Source organism: Saccostrea cucullata, unplaced genomic scaffold (assembly GCF_032062105.1).
Source record: "Saccostrea cucullata isolate Sc308-1 unplaced genomic scaffold, CSIRO_AGI_Scuc_v1 ctg2050, whole genome shotgun sequence".
NCBI classification, from domain to species: domain Eukaryota; kingdom Metazoa; phylum Mollusca; class Bivalvia; order Ostreida; family Ostreidae; genus Saccostrea; species Saccostrea cuccullata.
The window spans coordinates 186,857-207,706 of record NW_026926947.1 but is presented as its reverse complement, the minus strand read 5'-3'; the positions used below and the strand labels follow the sequence as shown (position 1 = coordinate 207,706).

Here is a 20,850-nt window from a genome sequence, read left to right as displayed (position 1 = left end):
CTAATGGCCAGGAACGCAAACTGAACGAGCTGTGTTTGTGAAACAATGATGCCCCAATGTATGGCAACATAGCAAAGGATAAACTTTCTTCAATACAAATAAAATATGTTGGTACCCAAAATAAGGCCTTCTCACAAAAAATACAAATGCGAAATAAGAAAACCCTAGCACCACCTTTTCAAAATATTATGGCCAAGGTTCAAGTGTTTGAAGGTAGGTCAAAATCAAGGGTCAAAGTCCAAGGATCAAAGTTGTTTTTTTTTTTGAGAAAGGTCTTGTTACGAAGAGTACATATTTCAATTATAAAAGCCCTGGCCCTAACTGTTCAAAAATTATGGACAAGGTTATTTTAAAGCTTTTGCAGACAAACGGAACGCTAGACGGACAGGGCAAAAACTATATATGATATAAAAATATTTTTTAAAGAAATGGCAATACGCACAACTCGTAATTTCAAAAGACGGATCGGCAAATACAAGTTTCGACAGAATTTGGTATAAAAATAATTGACTTCAATGTTGACAAAAACAGTGGAACATTCAAAACGAAATTTTAAGAAAAGCGTAAGGGGAAAATGATCACGACTTATAACTCAATCTTTTAGCATTACATTAATCTGCGAAATGCTAAAAGAACAGTTAAAGTTAGTAAGATAATGAATTATTATGATGGAGGGCTATATTTATTCTAACAATAAATACAGGTCATGTCTAGATTAAATGCATGTCTGTGAATCAATCATTGTCAATGATGAACAAGTAAAACCGCTGGAAATCACATGATAGATTGTGGGTTACTGTTTTCCCTGACCAAAACTATGTCTATCACCCAGTTATGTTCGATTTAAGGGTCAATACATCAGGCACATGATCGCTTCCTAAGCTTGAACATGACATCGATAGATAATATATGCCACAGATAGGATTAGTTGCCTAGTTCAATTCTCCGACATATCTGAAGAAGGGTTTCTACGTGTTGCAGTATTAATTAAAACTTCGAAATGCAACTTAAAATACTTTAAATTAAGTAAATGCAAATACTTTGACAAACTCAAAATATTATTTTGACAATCTAAGTAGCTGCAGATCTGTAGTTTAATGGTTGTATACATTGATTTTGTCTTTGACCATAACATGGTCAAAGACAAATATATAAAACCATAACGCTATAGATCTGCAGCTAACAATCTAAGATGCAGTTATAACTTTTGAACAGTTGAAGCTTAACTGCTTTCAAACTTCATATTTTATTGCGACAAGGCCTTTCATTGGGTAAAAATATTTTAGACCTTGACCACAGAGTTTGACCCACTGTAAAAATTATATCTTGGCCATAACTTTTGAACAGTTAGAACAAGGGCTTTCTTGTTTCACAAGTGCATTCCTTGTATTATAAGACCTTCATTTGGGTACCAAGTTATTACCAACACTTTTGACCTTTGGAGTTTGACATGCATTTGAGAAGATTCACCCATCACCAGTCTAAGCTGCCATATACGGGGGCACCAGTGTTTAACGAACACATCTTGTTTTTAAAAGTACATGTAGGTCAATCTACCGCGTCAAGAGGTCAAATTTGGTGTTACCCGTAATTCATGCCACAAAAAATACACCTGTGAAATATAAAAGGCATAGCCCCACCCAGTCAAAAGTTATGGGCATGGTTAATTAATTAAAGCTTTTGCGGACAAACAGACAGATACGCGGACAAGGCAGAAACTATTAGTATATATACAACTGAATCATTTATAACGTATATAGTAATGAATATTAAAAATATACACATAATTTCACAGTCTTAGACCAGGAGTAGGGTTTTGAAACTGCTATGAAACCTTTCCAGACACAAGAACCACTTGGCCAATTTCAACCAAACTTGCCACAAAGTATCCTTGGATGAAGGGGATTCATGTTTGGTCAAATAAAAGGCCTTGACTTCTTCAAAGGGGAGATAATAATGAATTAGTGAAAATTTGGAAGCATGTTTTAAAAATATTCTTCTCAAGAACAGCTGGGCCAGGAAAGTGAAACCCATGTGGAAGCATCCTCAGGTAGTGTAGATTCAAGTTTGTTCAAGTCATGACCCCCAGGGGTAAGGGTAGGGCCACAATGGGGGATCAAATTTAACATAGGAATATCTAGGGAAAATATTTAAAAACTTTCTTCTCAAGAACCGCAGGGCCAGGAAAGATGAAACTCATGTGGAAGCATCCTTGGGTAATGTAGATTCAAATTTGTTCAAATCATGACCCCTGGGGGTAAGGTGAAGCCACAGTAGGGTATCTAAGTTTAACATAGGAGTACATAGGAAAATCTTTAAAAATCTTCTTCTCAAGAACAGCAATACCATGATTCTTCATAGTTACTGGTAGCATATGAAAGCCTCCATGGGTAGCGTAAATTCAAGTTTGTTCAAATCATGACCCCCAGGGGTAGGGTGGAGCCGCAACGGGGATAATAGGAATATATAGGAAAAATATTTAAAAATCTTCTCAAGAACCACAGGGCCAGGAAATTTTAAGACGAAACTCATGTGAAAGCATCCTTGGGTAATGTAGATTTCAAATTTGTACAAATCATGACCCCTGGGGGTAGGTTGGGGCCAAAGTGGGGTATCAAATTTTAAAATGAGTCCATAGAAAAAGTCTTTAAAAATCTTCTTCTCAAGAACAGCAATGCCATAATTGATCATAGTTATATGGAAGCATCCACTGGTAATGTAGATTCAAGCTGGTTCAAATAATGACCCCCGGGCGTAGGGTGGGGCCACAATAGGGGATCAAAGATTAACATTGGAGTTCATAGAAGAAATCTTTAACAAGAGATGTTTGTAAAACACTTATGCCCCCCCCCCCCCCCCACCCAAATTGGAATTTTTCTAAGTCCAAGAGGCATAACTCTGTCAAAAACGTTGCGATCGTACCCAAAACAGAACTTGGCCTAGATAATTATTCATCTGATAAATCTGTGTACCAAATTTCATTTCAGTATGTATAACGGTTGCGACGAAAATGAAGAGAAACTGCAAATAATTGGAATTTTTCTAAGTTCAAGGGGCATAACTCTGTCAAAAATGGTGCGATCGTACCCAAAACAGAACTTGATCTAGGTATTTATGTGATATATTTGTATACCAAATTTCATTTCAGTATGTGCAAAGGTTGCGAATAAAATAGTGGAAACAAAGTGGACCGACAGACCAACAGACAGCAGCAAAGCAATATGCCCTTACTTTTTTGAAGGGGGCATAAAAATCTTCTTCTCAAATACAGCAAAAACATGATTGTTCATATTTATATGGAAGCATCCTTGGGTAGTGTAGATTCAAGTTTATTCCAATCATGACCCTCAGGGATAGGGTGGGGTAACAATGGGGGATCAAAGTTTAAACATTGGAATACATAGGGAAAATCTTTAAAATTTTTCTTCTCAAGAACAGTATACCCATGATCTGTCATAGTTATATTAAAGCATCGTCTTATAGTGTAGATTCAAATTTGTTCAATTCATTACCCCTGGGGCAAGGGTTGGGCCATAATGGGTGATCAAAGTTTTAAGAAGGATTACAATCTTTAAAATTCTTCTTGGGAACAACAAAGAAGTGATTGTTCATATTTATATCAAAGCATCTTCATGTAGTGTGGATTTGTTCAAATCATAATCCCTGGGGTAGAGTGGTGCCACAATGGGTGATCAAGGTTTTATGTATGAATACATGGGAACAATTGTTAAAATTCTTTACAAGAACAACAGAGTCATGACTGATCATCAATATAAAAGCATCAAAAAAGGTAATGTAGAGGAGCCATTAAAGTGCATCATAGTTATACAGATGAATATAAAGGCCATAGCAATAAAAAATTTTCATCTTATAAAGAGCAAAGCCATTATGTATCATATTAATTTAAAAGCATCTGTAGGAAGTATAGATTTAAGTTTATTTCAATACCCACTCCCCTGAACCCACTTTCATATTTAAACTTTTCAATGCTGAACTGATTTTTGCTTTTAACTACCCAGATGTTCAGGTGAGCCATGTGGCCCCTAGGCTCTTGTAGATCTCTTTACCTTCAAGTTTGACTTGCATTTGATAAACTTGAACCTTCACCATAATCCACCATTCAGGACTTCAGTATTTTACAAACACATTTTATTTCATTTTGAAGTTGTACAGGTGCTGTTTTTAGTACCTTAAAAAATATTTCTACATTGCATATTATTTGAAGGGAAATTGAAATGATTTTTTCCATCAGGTTTTAACTTAATCTTATTTTTGAAAGGCAATTTGAATCCCTTTATGAAATAAAAATTTTCGTAGTGGGCTTACTTTCAGTAGTGGTTGAAATAACCTACATGTATATATGATACAATTCGCTGTAGGGAAAGGGCTTATAAGTTTTTAGAACTTTTGCCTTGTCCTATTTGTACAATTTAAATGCAAACTGAATGCTGAAATTGGCTTTTTAAGTTTATTTGAATGAATGGTTTAACAGCCAAGATGAATTATTGATGTGAATAAATACATAGAAAGTAAACAACATGAATTTCAAATTCAAAGATAAAACTTTTTGCTGAAAAGAAGCACATGCAATACTCCTCTTTTTCTTCATTAATATCAATATTTTTTTTCTATTTATGCATACAATAATATTAAACAACAATTGAATAATCATGAAAAATCTGCATTGTAGTCACAAGCAAAATGCTCATATCTTTGATAGAACAAATCTGCCATATGCATTTTTAGATCACAAAAAAACAAAGTATTGCTCGAGGTAAGCTTAAATGTATGCTTTGTTCTTTAAAAACTAGTGCAGTAATGACAAATATGCAGTTACCCACATGTACATACATTGTATTACATACATACTGGTAAATATATTGAGAGAATGTTTAATTTATGTGTGCACCTGTATCACTGCTCAAAAAGATTTCTTTTATATAAATTCTCTAATTGCTCTTTCCAAGGAATCTAAAACTTTTTTCATTTCTACCTTTGACATAAAAATCCTTATACTTACAACATTTATTGTTTTTTGCACTTTTACAGTTAAAAAAACAATAGGTCACAATATGTGTTTGTTAAATCAATGCCCCAAATGATGGCAAGTTTTTGAGGTGGCAAGCTCTTATTTAATTTCACATTTGTCCTGTGATTATTATGCAGTGCTCGAGCTGTGATTCGCCATTGTCGCCAATTGCGAATTTTTTTCAAAAGTGGCGAAAAGAAATTCATAAATGGCGAAAATGATTTTTTTAGATGTACCATGTACAAAATTTGTGTAGTCCTGGTTAGCTCCTTTGTTTTGTTTATTCAATGTACACAGATAAGTCCCTTTGTTTACTTAATGCAGCAGAGGTGTGAAAACTGAAACCTACATGTAGGAAATCACGTCTCGCTTGAACGAACAGAGCTGACTAGGTAACTAGCCTGGAGCAATAAATAAGGGTTACAAAATTGCTTGAAATAATTTAATCTGGATTAATCAAGGGGGGATAAAGTGTTATTGGGAGATAGATTTTTATCAACAAAATCTGGATCTATGTAGATCGTTTTTTTTAACCAAAAATAGGGGAAAATTACGAAAAATTATAAAGAATGGCGTCAAATTTTACCTACTGAAAATTGAAAAATGTGTACATTAATGTACCATTAACTGACAAAGAGTGAAAAAGAAATTGGTTTGGAACCAGAATTATCTTTAGTTAGTAAATTACACAGAATTATTTATAGTAACATGAGCTTGCATATTAAACCCTGGAGTCTCCAAGTTGTTAAAATAAAGTCAAGTTTTAAACCTAATTTTCATTACTTTTTAATTTACTTCTTTTCACAATTAATTAATGAAATAATGAAAATTTCCATTTTTAAAAATTGTCATATTTTTACAAGGTCTGTAGCCCCCCCCCCCCCCTCCTTCCCAGGTGAAAAAAATAAACAAGAGGACATTTTCTGTCAAGAGTTGGCTGAGATCAATACAATATCAAATTAATTGTGTAATTCCAACATTATTATTTTTTTCTTTTTTTAAATGGATACTACCATAAGCTTTAAACATTATGATTACAATTTAAAAACAATGTCTGTGTCAGATAAACATAATAAAAAAATTGAATAACAAAATGTGTATTGCATTGTCGAGAAATCAGATTAAGTATGCCTTTCCTTAAAGCTTGTGTCGCGAAAAGTGGCGAAAAATATTTTCGGTCCAGTGGGAGCCCTGTTATTATGCCCTTATTTTTCAAGAAACCTTTACTAAAAACTATCAAAAACAACTCAGAAGTAAAGGTAAATCTAAATAGACATTTCATCAAAAAGCCAACCAGGCACTACTCACATTAGATGGTCGATGGGGCACCAAAATGTCTTTAATAAATAATTGCACATAAATGATAAAAAAAATTCTACATAAATTTGAATACCAGAGTTTGTTTATGCATGCTAGAGTTTTAAGTATCTTTTTCTCTCAGTCCCGACTGTTTTAGCTTTTCTCGTCCCCGTCAGCACTCTCTTGCACTTCGTCGTAGACCTCCTCCTCCGGAGCGCCTTCTGGTGCCTTGTTGGCATCCGGGACCCAGAGTCCGGAGTCAACACAGCGTTTGATGTGGTACCGAGCTTCCTCCTCAGGTAACTCAGTGATGGTCTTTTGTAGTAATGCAATGTCTTTTGACTCAAAACACTTTTGTAAGCACTGAAATTATATCACAGAAAGTCAATCATAACAGCAAAAAATTATTTGGTATTTAACCAGAAGTCTCTGTCGAGACTGTAGCTCTACTGGTTTATACTTAAAACAAAGGAAGAGAAAAGTAGCAGTTGGGACTTGAGACTTTAAATCAGCAATAAATAGAAAAATGATCCTTGCCACTCATCAAAATAAAAACCAATGCACAGAATTATGTATCTTAGTATAGTCTACTTGTGTGCCAAGTTATACTGAAATCAGACCAAAACTGCAGGAGGAGTAGCATTTTGAAAGAATTTCACAGAAATTTCTATTATTAGTAACCATGGCAACATTGTTCATTGAAATCAAAAACCGATGCACAGAATTATGTATCTTAGTGTAGTCTACTTGTTTGCCAAGTTATATCAAAATCAGACCAAAACTGTAGGAGGAGTAGCATTTTGAAAGAATTTCACAGAAATTTCTATTTTTAGTAACCACGGCAACACCGTTTATCGAAATCAAAAACCGATGCACAGAATTATGTATCTTAGTGTAGTCTACTTGTGTGCCAAGTTATACTGAAATCGGACCAAATCTGTAGGAAGAGTAGCATTTTGAAAGAATTTCAAAGAAATTTCTATTTTTAGTAACCACGGCAACACCGTTCATCGAAATCAAAAACCGATGCATAGAATTATGTATCTTAGTGTAGTCTACTTGTGTGCCAAGTTATAATGAAATTGGACCAAAACTGTAGGAGGAGTAGCATTTTGAAAGATTTTCACAGAAATTTCTATTTTTAGTAACCACGGCACCACCGTTTATCGAAATCAAAAACCGATGCACAGAATTATGTATCTTAGTGTAGTCTACTTGTGTGCCAAGTTATACTGAAATCGGACCAAATCTGTAGGAGGAGTAGCATTTTAAAAGTATTTCAAAGAAATTTCTATTTTTAGTAACCACGGCAACACCGTTCATCGAAATCAAAAAACAATGCATAGAATTATGTATTTTAGTGTAGTCTACTTGTGTGCCAAGTAATTTTGAAATTGGACCAAAACTGTAGGAGGAGTAGCATTTTGAAAGAATTTCAAAGAAATTTCTATTTTTAGTAACCACGGCAACACCGTTCATCGAAATCAAAACCCGATGCACAGAATTATGTATCTTAGTGTAGTCTACTTTTGTGCCAAGTTATATTGAAATCAGACCAAAACTGTAGGAGGAGTAGCATTTTGAAAGAATTTCAAAGAAATTTCTATTTTTAGTAACCACGGCAACACCGTTCATCGAAATCAAAAACCGATGCAAAAAATTATGTATCTTAGTGTAGTCTACTTGTGTGCCAAATTATATTGAAATCGGACCAAAACTGTAGGAGGAGTAGCATTTTGAAAAATTGTTTACAGACAGACAGACAGACAGACAGACAGACAGACGGACAGCCAGACAGACGGACGGACGACGGACGCATTACTATCGCATAAGCTCTTCTGGTCTCTGACCAGTAGAGCTAAAAATGAGACGAAAATTTTCATAAAGGAGATGGCTGATCAAGATGTGCAGAATGCCTAAAATGCAAGAAACATCAAATTGAAAAATTAAATCTCAATTATAACATTCATGTGTGTGTTTTTTATGCCTTACCTCAGGTAAACTCTCAAAGACTTCCACTGGATCCAGGCCTCCTGGTCCTAACCTCTTCTGTCTTTCCTCCTGTACAGCATAAGAATGGATCAGAATTAAAATAAATATTACACAATATACCAAATTACATTAAACATTTCATTGGTTGCCATGATCCAAAAGGTAATGACGAACACAACTTTGAAATTTACTTTTGCAAGGGACCAAAAAAACTCAAGAATATGTATTCTGAGATAATGCTTTTTTTTCTCAAATAAATTTGAATGTAATGTTCAATGCCTATTTGACTTATCTTTTTCTTAAAAAAATATATATATTTTCCCATTTTTTCCAATACATTACTATATTAAAGTTTAGGTTTCAAGCCTTGTTCAAGTCTCACTTTATCCATCCAGAAACCACAAATTTGATTTTATGAAATTGACATTCAAGTCAGTTGGCTATAAATCTTCTAACCTCTTCATATTCCTCCATGGCCTTCTGCAGTTTTTCCTTGGCTCGTTTTGTGATCCTCTCTTTGAAGGCCTCCAGTTCACTGTTGAAGGCTTCCATGTACTGCTTTTCTCCAAGCTTAATCCTGAAAGATGTCCAGAGGTCAATTTTGGACTTTGTATAAGGAAATGATCTATGCTAATGTGAGCTGAGGAAATGCATCTCAATTGGACAGAAAATTTGAACATATCAAGCTGTATATCCACCCATTGTAAAAACCTTTGAATTCATCTAGTTTAATTTTAGAATGGTCCAAGTTTTGAATACTAAAATCAGTACAGTAAAACTCGTTTACTACGTACATGGATATAGCGAATTCACAGTTATAGCGAAGTTTTTCTGGGTCCCCTGCAAAATTCTTAATAAATCCTTGTAAAATTTTACGGTTATAACAAACTCTATCGAATTTACGGATATAGCGAACTGATTTTGAGTCCCGTTGAGATTAAATATAATGAAATTTACATCTTTTATAACGAACTTTCAAAGATTATAAAAAAAATGATAAGTTTAACTTACTTTATTTCCTTTAAGCATTTGTATATAAAATTCAATTCATAAGAAAAACTTAGTTATCGAAGATATGTTTTGTAATATTTGCTTCACTAACATAGTTGGTAGTAATACTTGAAAGAAAACATGCATAATGCGAATTCGCTATAATGGTTATATGAATTCGTTATACGGATATAACGAATTACGGATATAGCGAATTAAATTCACAGGTCCCCAGGACTTCGCTATAACCAAGTTTTACTGTACTTAGTATTTGGGAAAAATAAATACAATGCAATGATTCTTCACTGTCATTGTGTAGAAACATTTTCTACATTCAGTGATCATCATTCAATTATCACAAATTTCCAATCATAATCAAAACCCATGAATTGAATATTTTTTTAACAATGGGTGGATCTGTAGCTCTCTCTCTCTCTCTCTAAATAATATACTAGTGAATGTAGATATGACAAGAATACCATTTTCTTGCATATATTTTATACCTAGAGAAGAATGGGCGAACACAGCTCCTTGGATCCACATCCATCTGTTTAGCCAGCTCCATGATGAAGTTCATCACGATGGTTTGATGAGCCACATGGTTCATTAAATCAGTTTTCTGAGTAAAACAAGTTATTGCAACAGCGACTTAGAAAAGTAGAAAATTGAATTCTTTTCTTTTATCCAATATATCAATAAATTTGATCAATGTGGCAATGTTTGGCCTGATTAGGATGTGCCTGAGAGATTATGAATTTAATGACCTTACTAAATAGTCTTCTTGAGCTGTATCAGTTTGAAAATAAACAAATTATTTGACTTCTTCATTCCCACTAAAATACAGAAGACTTTAGATCATCAAAACACAACATACTGGAAAGTAAACATTCAAGAACACTGGGGTTGTCTGCCCTTACCTCCTCCATTGCCAGATCTATACACCAGAGGACCAGCACATTAGCTGTCTCCTCACAGACAAGCTCTGGGTGGTCAACCAGAAACTGCTGGCTGTCTTCAAACCGACGCATCATACCAAACTTCTTAGCATCAGCTTTATGTTTCTCAATAAACTCTTTCTGAGAAAAAGAAATGAAACTGGAGTTTACCCCATCCAGTTGATATTTCAGAATTAGCTTTACTGGGTACAACTGGGTACAACTGAAGTATTTTTCACAATCTTATACCAACTTATAACTTGATGACAAAGTAATTTCAATATTTTGAGTGAGTTGTAACTATTTACATTGTATGATCCATTTATAGAAATTCTGAATGTCATTAGGCAAAAAAAAATTAATCAATAGTTTCTCAGGCCAAAAAAATCACAATTCAATGTGGCAGGCAGGATTTTTTTTTTTTTTTTTTAGCAGGATTTAGTCTACACCTTTTTTAAGTCATTTGTTCAATAAAATGATATTATCTACTAATTCTTAAGTTTTGTTCTCTGAAATTAGTAATAATACGCATTCAACTTTAAATAATGTTATTCCAAACATTAATTTTAAGTTAATTTATAAAATACCGTAATTTCGGGAATATAGGTCGATGGGGTATATAGGTCGAAAGGCTCATTTTTCAGCCTTAAATTTTGAAAAATCCTAAGATAGGTCGAACTTACTATATAGGACGAGGCTTTGTTTCCCGTTTTCTTAAGATTTTAACGCAGATACAACGTATCAGAACAGGTAAACCCCTAAAATTATCGGGGTTATTCCGTGACATGAACGTATCAAGAAAATAAACAGGTATTTTAATGAGTACAGCAATTAAATACTGTTTTTTAAAAAAATGTAGTTAAAACTTCTTTGAATTGTGTAACTACTTATTTTTCTCCAACTTGCCTATTCAATGCCTCGGTAGTTTCACACTGTTGTTAAATCAGAGGCATAAATAACACGTAAATACGTTATTATTTTACAGCTATAAATCGGGAGATACCCGAGACCAAAGAATAGTAATTCCGATTTCAGAACAACTTGGACACATTCCTAAAAAATTTTACTCAAACATTATTTACCGGTGGACGACAATTACTTCCATGTCCGCCATTTTTATTTTTCTTCTCCAGGGATTTGCTAAAACACGCAAATGACCATTGAATGTATATATCAAGCAACAGTACAGAATTGAAATCATATTAACACTCTATAAGTTTAATTTATAAATTTTAATTGAGAGTACATTCACAATTTGACTTTCAACATGAATTTCACGACATTGTTTGTTCAATGATGTGTAACACTAATACCCTATAATGGCACGTGGGTTTCTTAATCATGCCCCGCAGGCATTTAAACCAACAGTGAACACAGGTGTTAAACACCTTTGCGTACACAGTGTACGGTAAATCCCTTTATCTGTCAGACAATTAAAATTCTGTTAGAAGCCAATCTGTGTATACCGGTAAATAATTAATTAATATTTAAAAAAAAAAACAGTAATGACTTTTTTTTTTTTTTAATTAAATTTAGGAATTGAATTGATTATTTCACTCGTTTAACATTTAAATAAACATAAGACAATAAAAAATATTTGATATACTATTTCAATTTATCGCTACTAATAAATGGTAAAAACACAACAGTTGTGATCGTGAAAATTTTCCATATTTAAATTTTGATACGGTTGCGGTTTTACTTTTAGTACACGATCGCGACTTCCTAACTTCACAAGATGGATACCGCATGATGTTAATGGATAATACGTTGAGGAATTATTTAATAGATATAGCAACGTTGTTTTCCTTTGTCATCAACAGATAATTAATGGAACTTATTTTGTAAGAAAGCTATAGAATAAATATTTTATTGTTTACTGGAGCATTAATTTTTTTGCGAAAATAATCAAAAAAGTTACGAAAGTGGCACAGATTTGCTTTGAAATTGGCGTAAATTTTACTGATTTGGGGGCATTTTTCGTAAACTTGAGCCTTAAATAGGTCGAATTCTGAATATTGGTCGACCCCAGCGGTTCTGAGAAAAAAAGTATCGACCTATATTCCCGAAATTACGGTAGTTTAAATTTAGAAGAAAGATATTGTTTTTCTAATAAAAACGTCTTTCTTAGCATTTATGAAAAGGGCAATAACTCGATTTTCTTTTTCAACTTGGAAAAATAGAAAATTGAGTTATTTCCCTTTTCAATATGTCAATAAAATTGATCAATGTGGCCGTTTTTGAACTGATGCGGCGGTGCCTGAGAAACTATTGATCAATTTTTTGGGGCCTTAGCAGAATATTTGAACTTATTATCCTACCTACCATATGGTTAATATTAACAACTTTTGAAACCTCAAGTCTTCACAGATAACCTCTAGCAGTAAGAGTACTTACATGTCTCTGACTTTTCTCTTCTTCTGTTAATTCTTTCTTTGGTATTGGTTTATTTATTACCTGGAAGAATAAGAAACGAATGAGAATTTCAGCTTTAAACAATTTGTTTACTTTTGTTTTGTTTTAAATAAGTAGACACAAACTACATGTACCAGTATTAAAGAATAATAGGATAATTTTTTTCAGTCTTAATTTCTTTTCAACAAATACTTCTTAGCTATGTTCAAACAATCTTGAATAAAAAGATAATGTTGGAAATGTCAGATTTAAATTCAAGTAGGAAAAGGGGCAAATGCAAAGGTGACAAAGTTCCCCGACAGACAAATACTACAACAGATCTGATCATTGTATCCCCAGCAATAAATGCATCATCATAGCTCAAAAAATTTTCAGCGTTATCAGTTGGTATACTTACTGTTTTTGATTTTCCTTCATGGCAAATGGTGTCAACATTCAAGGGAGTTAACTTGAAAGAGAGAAATTGTGTTTTTGTGATACATATTCACATCTACAAACTATATATTAACTATTTTTTTCTTTTTGACCTGACATCATTATTGTAATATTTTTATGATTTCAGAAACTTGATTAATTACAATAAGTAATGCCTTTAAAGAGCATTTTATAAATACTTTTTTTACATCACATGCAATGTTAGGTCTGTTGGACAAAAAGGATTATCATTATCATTCAGACATTGTGCAATCAAATCAAGTTAAACTAGAATTTCTTTTTATGAGTTGATCGACCCTCTATGAAATACCTTTTCTTTTTTTCTTAATTCTGCTTCTTTCTCTTTCCATTTCTTCTCTTGAGCCTCTAATTCTGAAAGCTCAGCTTTTACCTTTGAATCACTATTCTGCAATTAGAAAGCATAATATAATTTTAAAAAACGTTCTATCAACAGATGCATCCAGTGTAATCAATTCATGCCCCGGCTGTGTGATTGGTCAACTCATATTATCAACATTGACAAGGAAATAGTCTGTTGCACGAGCAACCAATCAGGGATTAGAAGAAACTTCCAGTCGTAAAGCTTGCGGTTAGGAGGCGTGTACTATTTACCTTGAGTAGAGCTGTCAAACTAGATCATGACGTAACATAAAACTACACACTTAACTGAATTGATAATATTGTGTCCCCACCATACCATGGGTCAATGAACAAACTTAAATAAATCTACATATGTCAGAAAGCCTCTCCACATGTTTCATCTTAGCTGGCCTTGTTTTTCTTAAGAGAATTTTTTTTAATTCTTACAAAATCTCTTTGAACAAAGGATGCTTTGTAGCAATTTTGGTGAAATTTGCTCCAGTAATTCTACCAAAAGGGGTTTCCTAGACAAAAATTAAAAAATATAGAAAAATTACAGTGGATAGAAAGGTGAACTGATAAATGCAAGATTTTTTCCTATTTATTCATATGTAAAACTCTGATTCCCATTGTGGTCTAACCCTTAACCCGTGGGGTCATTATTTGAACAATATTGAATCTACACTACCTGACTAATCATTGCTTTGCTGTTCATGAGAAGAAGATTTGTAAATTTCAACAAATTGAACAAACACAGGTGACACATTAACAATTATAGAGCTTGTGCTCTATTTAAAAAAATAATTTAATTTTGATCGGGTGTGTTGAATTTGTGAAACTCTATAGTTATCATATTTTTCATCAATACACAACCAAGTTTGTACTTTCTTTAAGTATAAAGGATAAAGTTTACTTTGTGAAAATGTATTAAAGGATGTGTCAATCAAAGGCATCCTGAAATTCGTAAATTCAAAAATTTCTAGATAAAATAATTTTTTTTTATATTTCTGTATGAAATGCTATAGCAACACATAAGTCATGATAAAAAAAAAAAGAAATTTTCAACTTCAAATCTGTGTCCAGGCTCCTTTAAAGATACTATAAAATTTTTACTACTTCTAACTAAATCATCTCCTCCTAAAAGAGGCCTAAAAGAGCTCTTCATTTAAAAAATTTGAAACCCATTCACTCAAATATGCTTTTTGGCAAGTTTGGTTGAAATTGAACAGGTGGTTCTTTAAAAGAAGTCAAAAATAATTACAGAAAAATGTACAGATGGACAATGGACAAATGGTGAGCAGAAAAGCTCACTTAAGCTTTCAGCTTAGATGAGCTAAAAACATACCAAATCAGCTTCCTTTAACTTCTGCTTGATTTCATTCATTTTTCTTTGATGTCTATAGATTAGAAGAATAAAACATCTTTATTATTCAAAAAACAAAAAACTCAAAATTACATTTTTTTCTTCTTTGATAACGAGATTATGGCCAGGTATTAACTCATTATGAATAACAGAAATGAAAATTTTGATCTGAGATTAGACAAGAATTTGTTATTGATAATTAATGAATTACATTATATATATATTTCATCTGATAGAGTTTTTATAAATATACTATTATAGGTAGAAATAATTAGATTTCAAAGAATTTTGCCGAAATATTCAATTTCAAGGCATCTTATTTGGTTAATGACTAATGTTTCAATTTGTTTTCTTCTCTTGATGTTTCAAAGTCAGGACACATGCATACACTTTGCATACACGGGATAGCCTAATCTAACTAGACTGTAATTTATAACACTAAGTTATGTTTTATAAGACCAAGCCATGGTTGTTAAAACCTACTCTTTGTAGCCTTTCTCAAAGTCCTCTTTTTCTTTTTTATCGTGCTCCATCCTATCCACCCTTGCCTGATGACGCCATCTGAAGAGACTTGCTGTGTCAACATTTGGGTGTGTGTCATCCTCATCATCTGAAATCTAATAAGTAGGAAATTAATATCAATTTCTGAAGAGACTGTCAATGCTTTGTTGAAATCATATTCAGTACAAAAATAATTAACCTACTTGGTCATTAATTGGAGAATCTTTTCAAATTAAACTGTGTAAAATAGTCTAATAATTTTGCAGTTAAGTATATATATAACTTTCTAAATGTTCAATTTATTTTTTTTACTTTAAAATCCTAAAGATTCACTACATTCTGGAACATTCTGCAAAGTAAAACTGAAAGTATACATCTTAACTTCCTCTTATTCTAAAGAATGAGTTCAAGAATCTGTTTTCATGGATACAAAAATTCTAGTTCAATCATTTACCTCAATATGGTCCCATTTACTGTAGTTGATCGTTGTCATGATGGGAAATTGATAAAGTCACTCTGCATCAATTTGAGATTTGCGTTTTTCGTGCAGGAAATCGTAGAATTGATACTTTGATCCCGAGCATTTAAAGAATAAGAATTTAGACTTTGAAACTCTGTATATACACAGCCACAAATTTTTCTGTTGTCACTTTTATCATCAACACAAAATATTAAAAAAAATAGCTTGAAATAAGATAAATATGTGATTATTGTTGTATAACAATTTAGAGTTCGGGATCGGCCTTCGGCTACTGTTATGAACGAATCACGCCATGGCGTCAGGGTTTATTCCTCAGACATGGGAAATGTACGATATGTTTCAAGCATTGCTACAGGCTCCATCGTACCATCTTTTCTTTGAAGCATTGCTTATCATCTGGATTTTCAAACTACTCTTTTTCTCAAAGGCGTACGCTCCTGAATCCGTTCTCACAGAGAAAGAAAAAGAGGAACTGATTGCGGAATGGCAACCCGAACCCCTTGCCCCTGAAATCCCTGAAGATCACCCAGTATTACAGGCTATGGAAAATAATATAATTACAGGAAAACCTGGTAAATATGTTACGATCAATGGAAAATCCTGTATAAACATGGCTACTCTGAACTTTCTGGGCATGGCTGGCAACCCATCTGTTGAGGCTGCTGCCATCAAAACTTTGAAGAAGTATGGAGTAGGTTCATGTGGCCCCAGAGGATTCTATGGTACTATGGACGTTCACTTGGAACTAGAGGACAAACTAGCTAAATTCATGAACTGCGAGGAAGCTATTCTATACGCATTTGGATTTGCTACGATTGCAAGTGCTATACCTGCTTACTCCAAGCGAGGGGATGTTATATTTGCGGATGAGGGTGTTTGCTTTGCTATTCAAAAAGGATTGGTGGCTTCAAGAAGCAAAATCAAATGGTTTAAGCACAATGACATGGAAGATCTGGAACGTCTTCTTATTGAACAAGCCAAAGAAGATAAAAAGAACCCAAAGAAAGCCAAAGTGACCAGGAGATTTCTCTTAGTGGAAGGACTTTATATCAACTATGGAGACTTGTGTCCACTTCCCAAATTAGTTGAACTGAAGTGGAAGTACAAAGTTCGACTCTTTATTGAAGAAAGTCTATCATTTGGTGTTCTGGGTGCAACTGGAAAAGGTATTACAGAACACTACTGCATCTCTCAGGATGAAGTTGACCTGATAGCAGCATCATTAGAAAATGCTATTGGATCAACTGGGGGATTCTGCTGTGGGAAGAAGTATATAGTAGATCATCAGAGATTATCAGGACTTGGATACTGCTTTTCTGCATCTTTACCTCCCATGCTAGCCACCGCAGCAATAGAGTCCTTGCACTTGATTGATGAGCAGCCAGTCATGTTGAATCAGCTCCGAGAGAACTGTGAAAAAATGCACGAGAAGCTGAGAGAAATAAAAGGGATACTTATAGTAGGGGAACCCCTATCACCTATCAAGCATATAAGACTGGCTGAGCCTAGCACTGATCGGGATTTTGACGTCCAGACTCTGCAGAAGGTGGCTGATCTCTCCAGGGAAAACAAAGTCGCTGTAACGCTTGCTCGCTATTTAGAAGAAGAGGAGCATAAGCTTCCCATACCCAGTATCAGGATATCTGTGAACAACCAGCTCTCTGATGAGGAGATTGACAATGTATGCTTTACACTAAACGAGGCATTTCAGAAAATTCTCTCTCATTGATGATGGAACTTTAATGTGAATTTCATAAGATAAACATGATAAAGAACTACCGGGTATCAACTGCATAACATGTATTAGACATTAGATGCAGTTAAGATGTATGTCATGATTCATTGTACCATAACTACACTTAGAAGAATGAAGACAGTTATCATATTTATTAGGTTAAGTTAACTTATCCTTTTTCCTTAAGATATTTTGCGTGTACATGTACATGGTTTTCACCCAGGTTAACTCTGTTCTGATTTGAGCAGATCATCAGTCATTAATATGATAAACAATTAAAGATATGGATTTAGTCAATTGAAGATGCTCAGTGCTAAAACATTTTGTCCAAGTGCTAGCAAATGCAAGTCAAATGTAGTTGTATAATGTATGTTTGAGCGAAATTTCTCAGCAAGTAGTCTACATGCTTATAAATTGGTTTAGCATTATTTTCCATTCATTCAATGTCTTGGTTTGTTGATCATGTTGATAGTTTTCCTTTTGAAGTTTGTACACACATGTATAAAATTAATGACTTTGAAAAAAAATAATTTTGTGTCTGGATCAGTCCATTTAGCTGTATATATGTTTAATGGCATGTTCTTTAGTTTGAATTTATTGAAGTTGAGTCCTATATTGACCTGGTCTCATCAAAGTTTGTGTGAAAAGACTAGACTCTATGACACAATCTGTAGAGAGTCGATAATCTGCCAAGCAGTGAAGCTTTGTGTATATTTTGTAAAGTTGCAAATAAGTAAGTGGTGTCAGTAAATTATTGATTACTATTCAATATGTAAATGCTGTAATTAATAATTGTGTGTGGATTTGAATTTTAAAGGGAGAAAATAGAACAAATATGTATTTAGTTACTTTTATAGTATACATATATATGTTGAACTGTGATAAGTATTGTTCCAAATAATTTATAATCGCACTAGACAACCAAACATTTATTATCAAATACATGCTGAATTAGCATCCTCCCTTCCCTCCCCCCCCCCCAGTATATTCCCATGTTTGTTTAGAGTAGTTTATAAGTTATTTAAAAGATGCAAGTCCTTTTTGTTAACTGATTCTTTAGTCTTGTCCAGAATGCTTTTAAATTTATGATTATCAAAAACTTAGAGATATCATGTTTATACATGTATTTTGAAATACAGAGGGTTTTGTTTGAATTTTTTTTTTTATGTACTGCAAATAAATTATAGGTTATCTTACAGTTTTTTTTCTAAAGAGTTGTTTTTTAACAACGTAAGTTCAAAATAGTGAGGAATTGTTTACGAGATAAAAAAAATATTTAGTTCTTTATCATGTTTATTTTAAGGTCCAATATTATTTTAAAATCCAGATAATACTGAAGTTTTCTGGAGAGAAAAAAAAAACACACCTACCTACCGACCCAATTTTTTTTACTCTAACCATCAGAAGAGAGCAAACAAACTTTAATTTTAAAGACATGGCCTTGTCCAAGATTTTTCAGATATTAAGTAATCAAATCATCCTGTTTTGCCAGTCCAGCCACCCTTTTAAAACTGACAAGTACTTGAAATTAGATTTCAATACTGGTACTTAAATTATTTTATTGACAATACCAAACTTCCAATTGGTTACATGTACAGTACAATAATAAATTTACTTTTGTCATTCGTTTTATCTTAATATAAACATGTCATTGACAAAATTAGTAAATTTTTTCAAAATTTTGTTTATACACTGTGTATAAATTTGATTATAAAAATAAATAAATAGATGCCTCTAAAAATATTTCCTGAAATATATTATAATGTACAGTATTATAAAGAAAATATAAATCTACACCAACATGATTGTCGTTCAAAAATTCACATAATACAATATATATAAATTGTCCCTGAGTATAAGAGGCAATATACATTATACACTTGACTTAGATACATTTACATTATGACTAACCACCATTGACCAAACAAAATTTAGTTTGCAACAGTCTATGCAAAACTAAGGTATATAAAAATCTGCAAAAGATGACAATACATATGTTGGGATAGCATCTGGAAAGTCCTTGAAATCTTCCATTTTGTTAGCACCAGTCAGTACAAGCACAGAGTCAATACCAACATTGTTTGCAAACCTAATGTCAGCCTTTAAACTGTCCCCTACGAAGAGAGTTCTCTTTGCATCTGTTTCTGGGTATATATCTACAACACAGTCAAACATGAGGGTGTGAGGTTTGCCGAGCACTAGAGGTGTCCTTTTGGAGGCAGTGGCCACTGACGCGATAAGACTTCCAGTTGTGGGCTGTAGTCTGTTGGGTGCAATTTGCACTGCAATTTCTACATCATTGGTGGCTATGAAATGGCAGTCTTTGTTCATCAAGTAACTTGCTGCTTTGTAGATTTTATTGTAATGAAAATCCTTATCGAATCCCATCAGAACTGCTTGTACATTTTCTCTGAATTCCATTTTAAGTAAATCATCCACTTGTAGACTTGTAGCATCTGGATCCGGACCTAATCCAAAATGTTTCAGGCCAAGTTTGTCAAGCTCATGAGCCATGCCGTGTGTTCCCAACATGTAAATGTCACCTGTAACGTTCAGAATATCTTTAAGGTACAGCGCCGAGACATAAGCAATGCCAAAAACCTCATTTTCCTCTGCCTCAAAACCTTGAGTCTTAAATTTGTTTAAGTAGTGGGAATTCGAATGAAAGCTATTATTGGTTACAAATAGAATTTGCTTTCCTTTATTCCTCAAAAATTCAATGGCCCTGGGAATGCCAGGTAGAGAGTTGTAGTGATCAGTTGCCCATAGTGTGCCATCCAGATCGACTAGAAATGTGTCATAGGATTCTATGATTTCTTTCACTGCGGTGGAATCAGACAATTTGGGCGTTTTCTTCAAATGAGGTACATATGTGGTTCCATAGTTTCTCATGATATTTCCAAATAAATTACACTTTCTAATATTTTGAGCACACGTGTTCCAATAAATTCTGTTAAACATCCTCAGACTCGAAGTAAACATGATTTTCTTCAGTTTAGGTACCAGTTACATAGCATGACAACGAACTCAACAAACTTTACAGCTCGCAGCTGAGATGTTCCATAATGCTTGTGTCCTTCACCTCACGATGATCATGTGATAAGGGAATCGCAAGTGAACAGACGACGATTTGGCCATTCCTTAGAGGTTTTTGTTTACGTTGAGATGACCTTTTTTTTAATACATGTCACTTTTTTTTAAAATTATTTTTTTCTAGCCTAAACATAGATACATTTCTTTTCTTATTCGTTTTCTCAAAATATGATAGGAAAATTTTAAAATCCTTTGCGTCTCCAAAACGCTTAGGTTTACGAT

General features: G+C 33.5%; 3 protein-coding genes across 3 annotated transcripts; 1 reads left to right on the top strand and 2 right to left on the bottom strand.

Moving 5' to 3' along the window:
• Nucleotides 1-6,223: 6,223 nt before the first annotated feature.
• On the bottom strand, nt 6,224-15,903 carry LOC134273011 (hsp90 co-chaperone Cdc37-like). Its single transcript, XM_062755183.1, has 11 exons — nt 15,774-15,903; nt 15,302-15,435; nt 14,801-14,852; nt 13,406-13,501; nt 13,058-13,108; nt 12,643-12,702; nt 10,228-10,386; nt 9,814-9,929; nt 8,777-8,897; nt 8,321-8,389; nt 6,224-6,691 (listed from the first exon to the last, which is right to left on the bottom strand). The coding sequence occupies exons 1-11, from the start codon at nt 15,810-15,812 to the stop codon at nt 6,482-6,484; spliced, it is 1,107 nt and encodes a 368-aa protein (XP_062611167.1). The 5' UTR covers nt 15,813-15,903; the 3' UTR covers nt 6,224-6,481.
• Nucleotides 15,904-16,077: 174 nt separating this feature from the next.
• LOC134273010 (serine palmitoyltransferase 1-like) lies at nt 16,078-18,686 on the top strand. Its single transcript, XM_062755182.1, has one exon. It carries the CDS (start codon nt 16,093-16,095, stop codon nt 17,527-17,529), a length of 1,437 nt encoding a protein of 478 aa, XP_062611166.1. The 5' UTR covers nt 16,078-16,092; the 3' UTR covers nt 17,530-18,686.
• A 562-nt stretch (nt 18,687-19,248) lies between these two features.
• On the bottom strand, nt 19,249-20,624 carry LOC134273009 (uncharacterized). The gene has a single exon (XM_062755181.1). The coding sequence runs from the start codon at nt 20,515-20,517 to the stop codon at nt 19,492-19,494; it is 1,026 nt and encodes a 341-aa protein (XP_062611165.1). The 5' UTR covers nt 20,518-20,624; the 3' UTR covers nt 19,249-19,491.
• Nucleotides 20,625-20,850: the final 226 nt, after the last annotated feature.

What these genes read in the sequence shown, in the direction of transcription:
- LOC134273009 (XM_062755181.1), bottom strand. Translation starts at nt 20,517, where the DNA reads ATGTTTACTTCGAGTCTGAGGATGTTTAACAGAATTTATTGGAACACG.
- LOC134273011 (XM_062755183.1), bottom strand. Translation starts at nt 15,812, where the DNA reads ATGACAACGATCAACTACAGTAAATGGGACCATATTGAG. An exon ending in AATTAAGAAAAAAAGAAAAG is followed by an intron (nt 13,109 to 13,405) that starts GTATTTCATAGA and finishes CTCTCTTTCAAG; the next exon opens with TTAACTCCCTTGAATGTTGA. An exon ending in CCATGGAGGAATATGAAGAG is followed by an intron (nt 8,390 to 8,776) that starts GTTAGAAGATTT and finishes TATGCTGTACAG; the next exon opens with GAGGAAAGACAGAAGAGGTT.
- LOC134273010 (XM_062755182.1), top strand. Translation starts at nt 16,093, where the DNA reads ATGGCGTCAGGGTTTATTCCTCAGACATGGGAAATGTACGATATGTTT.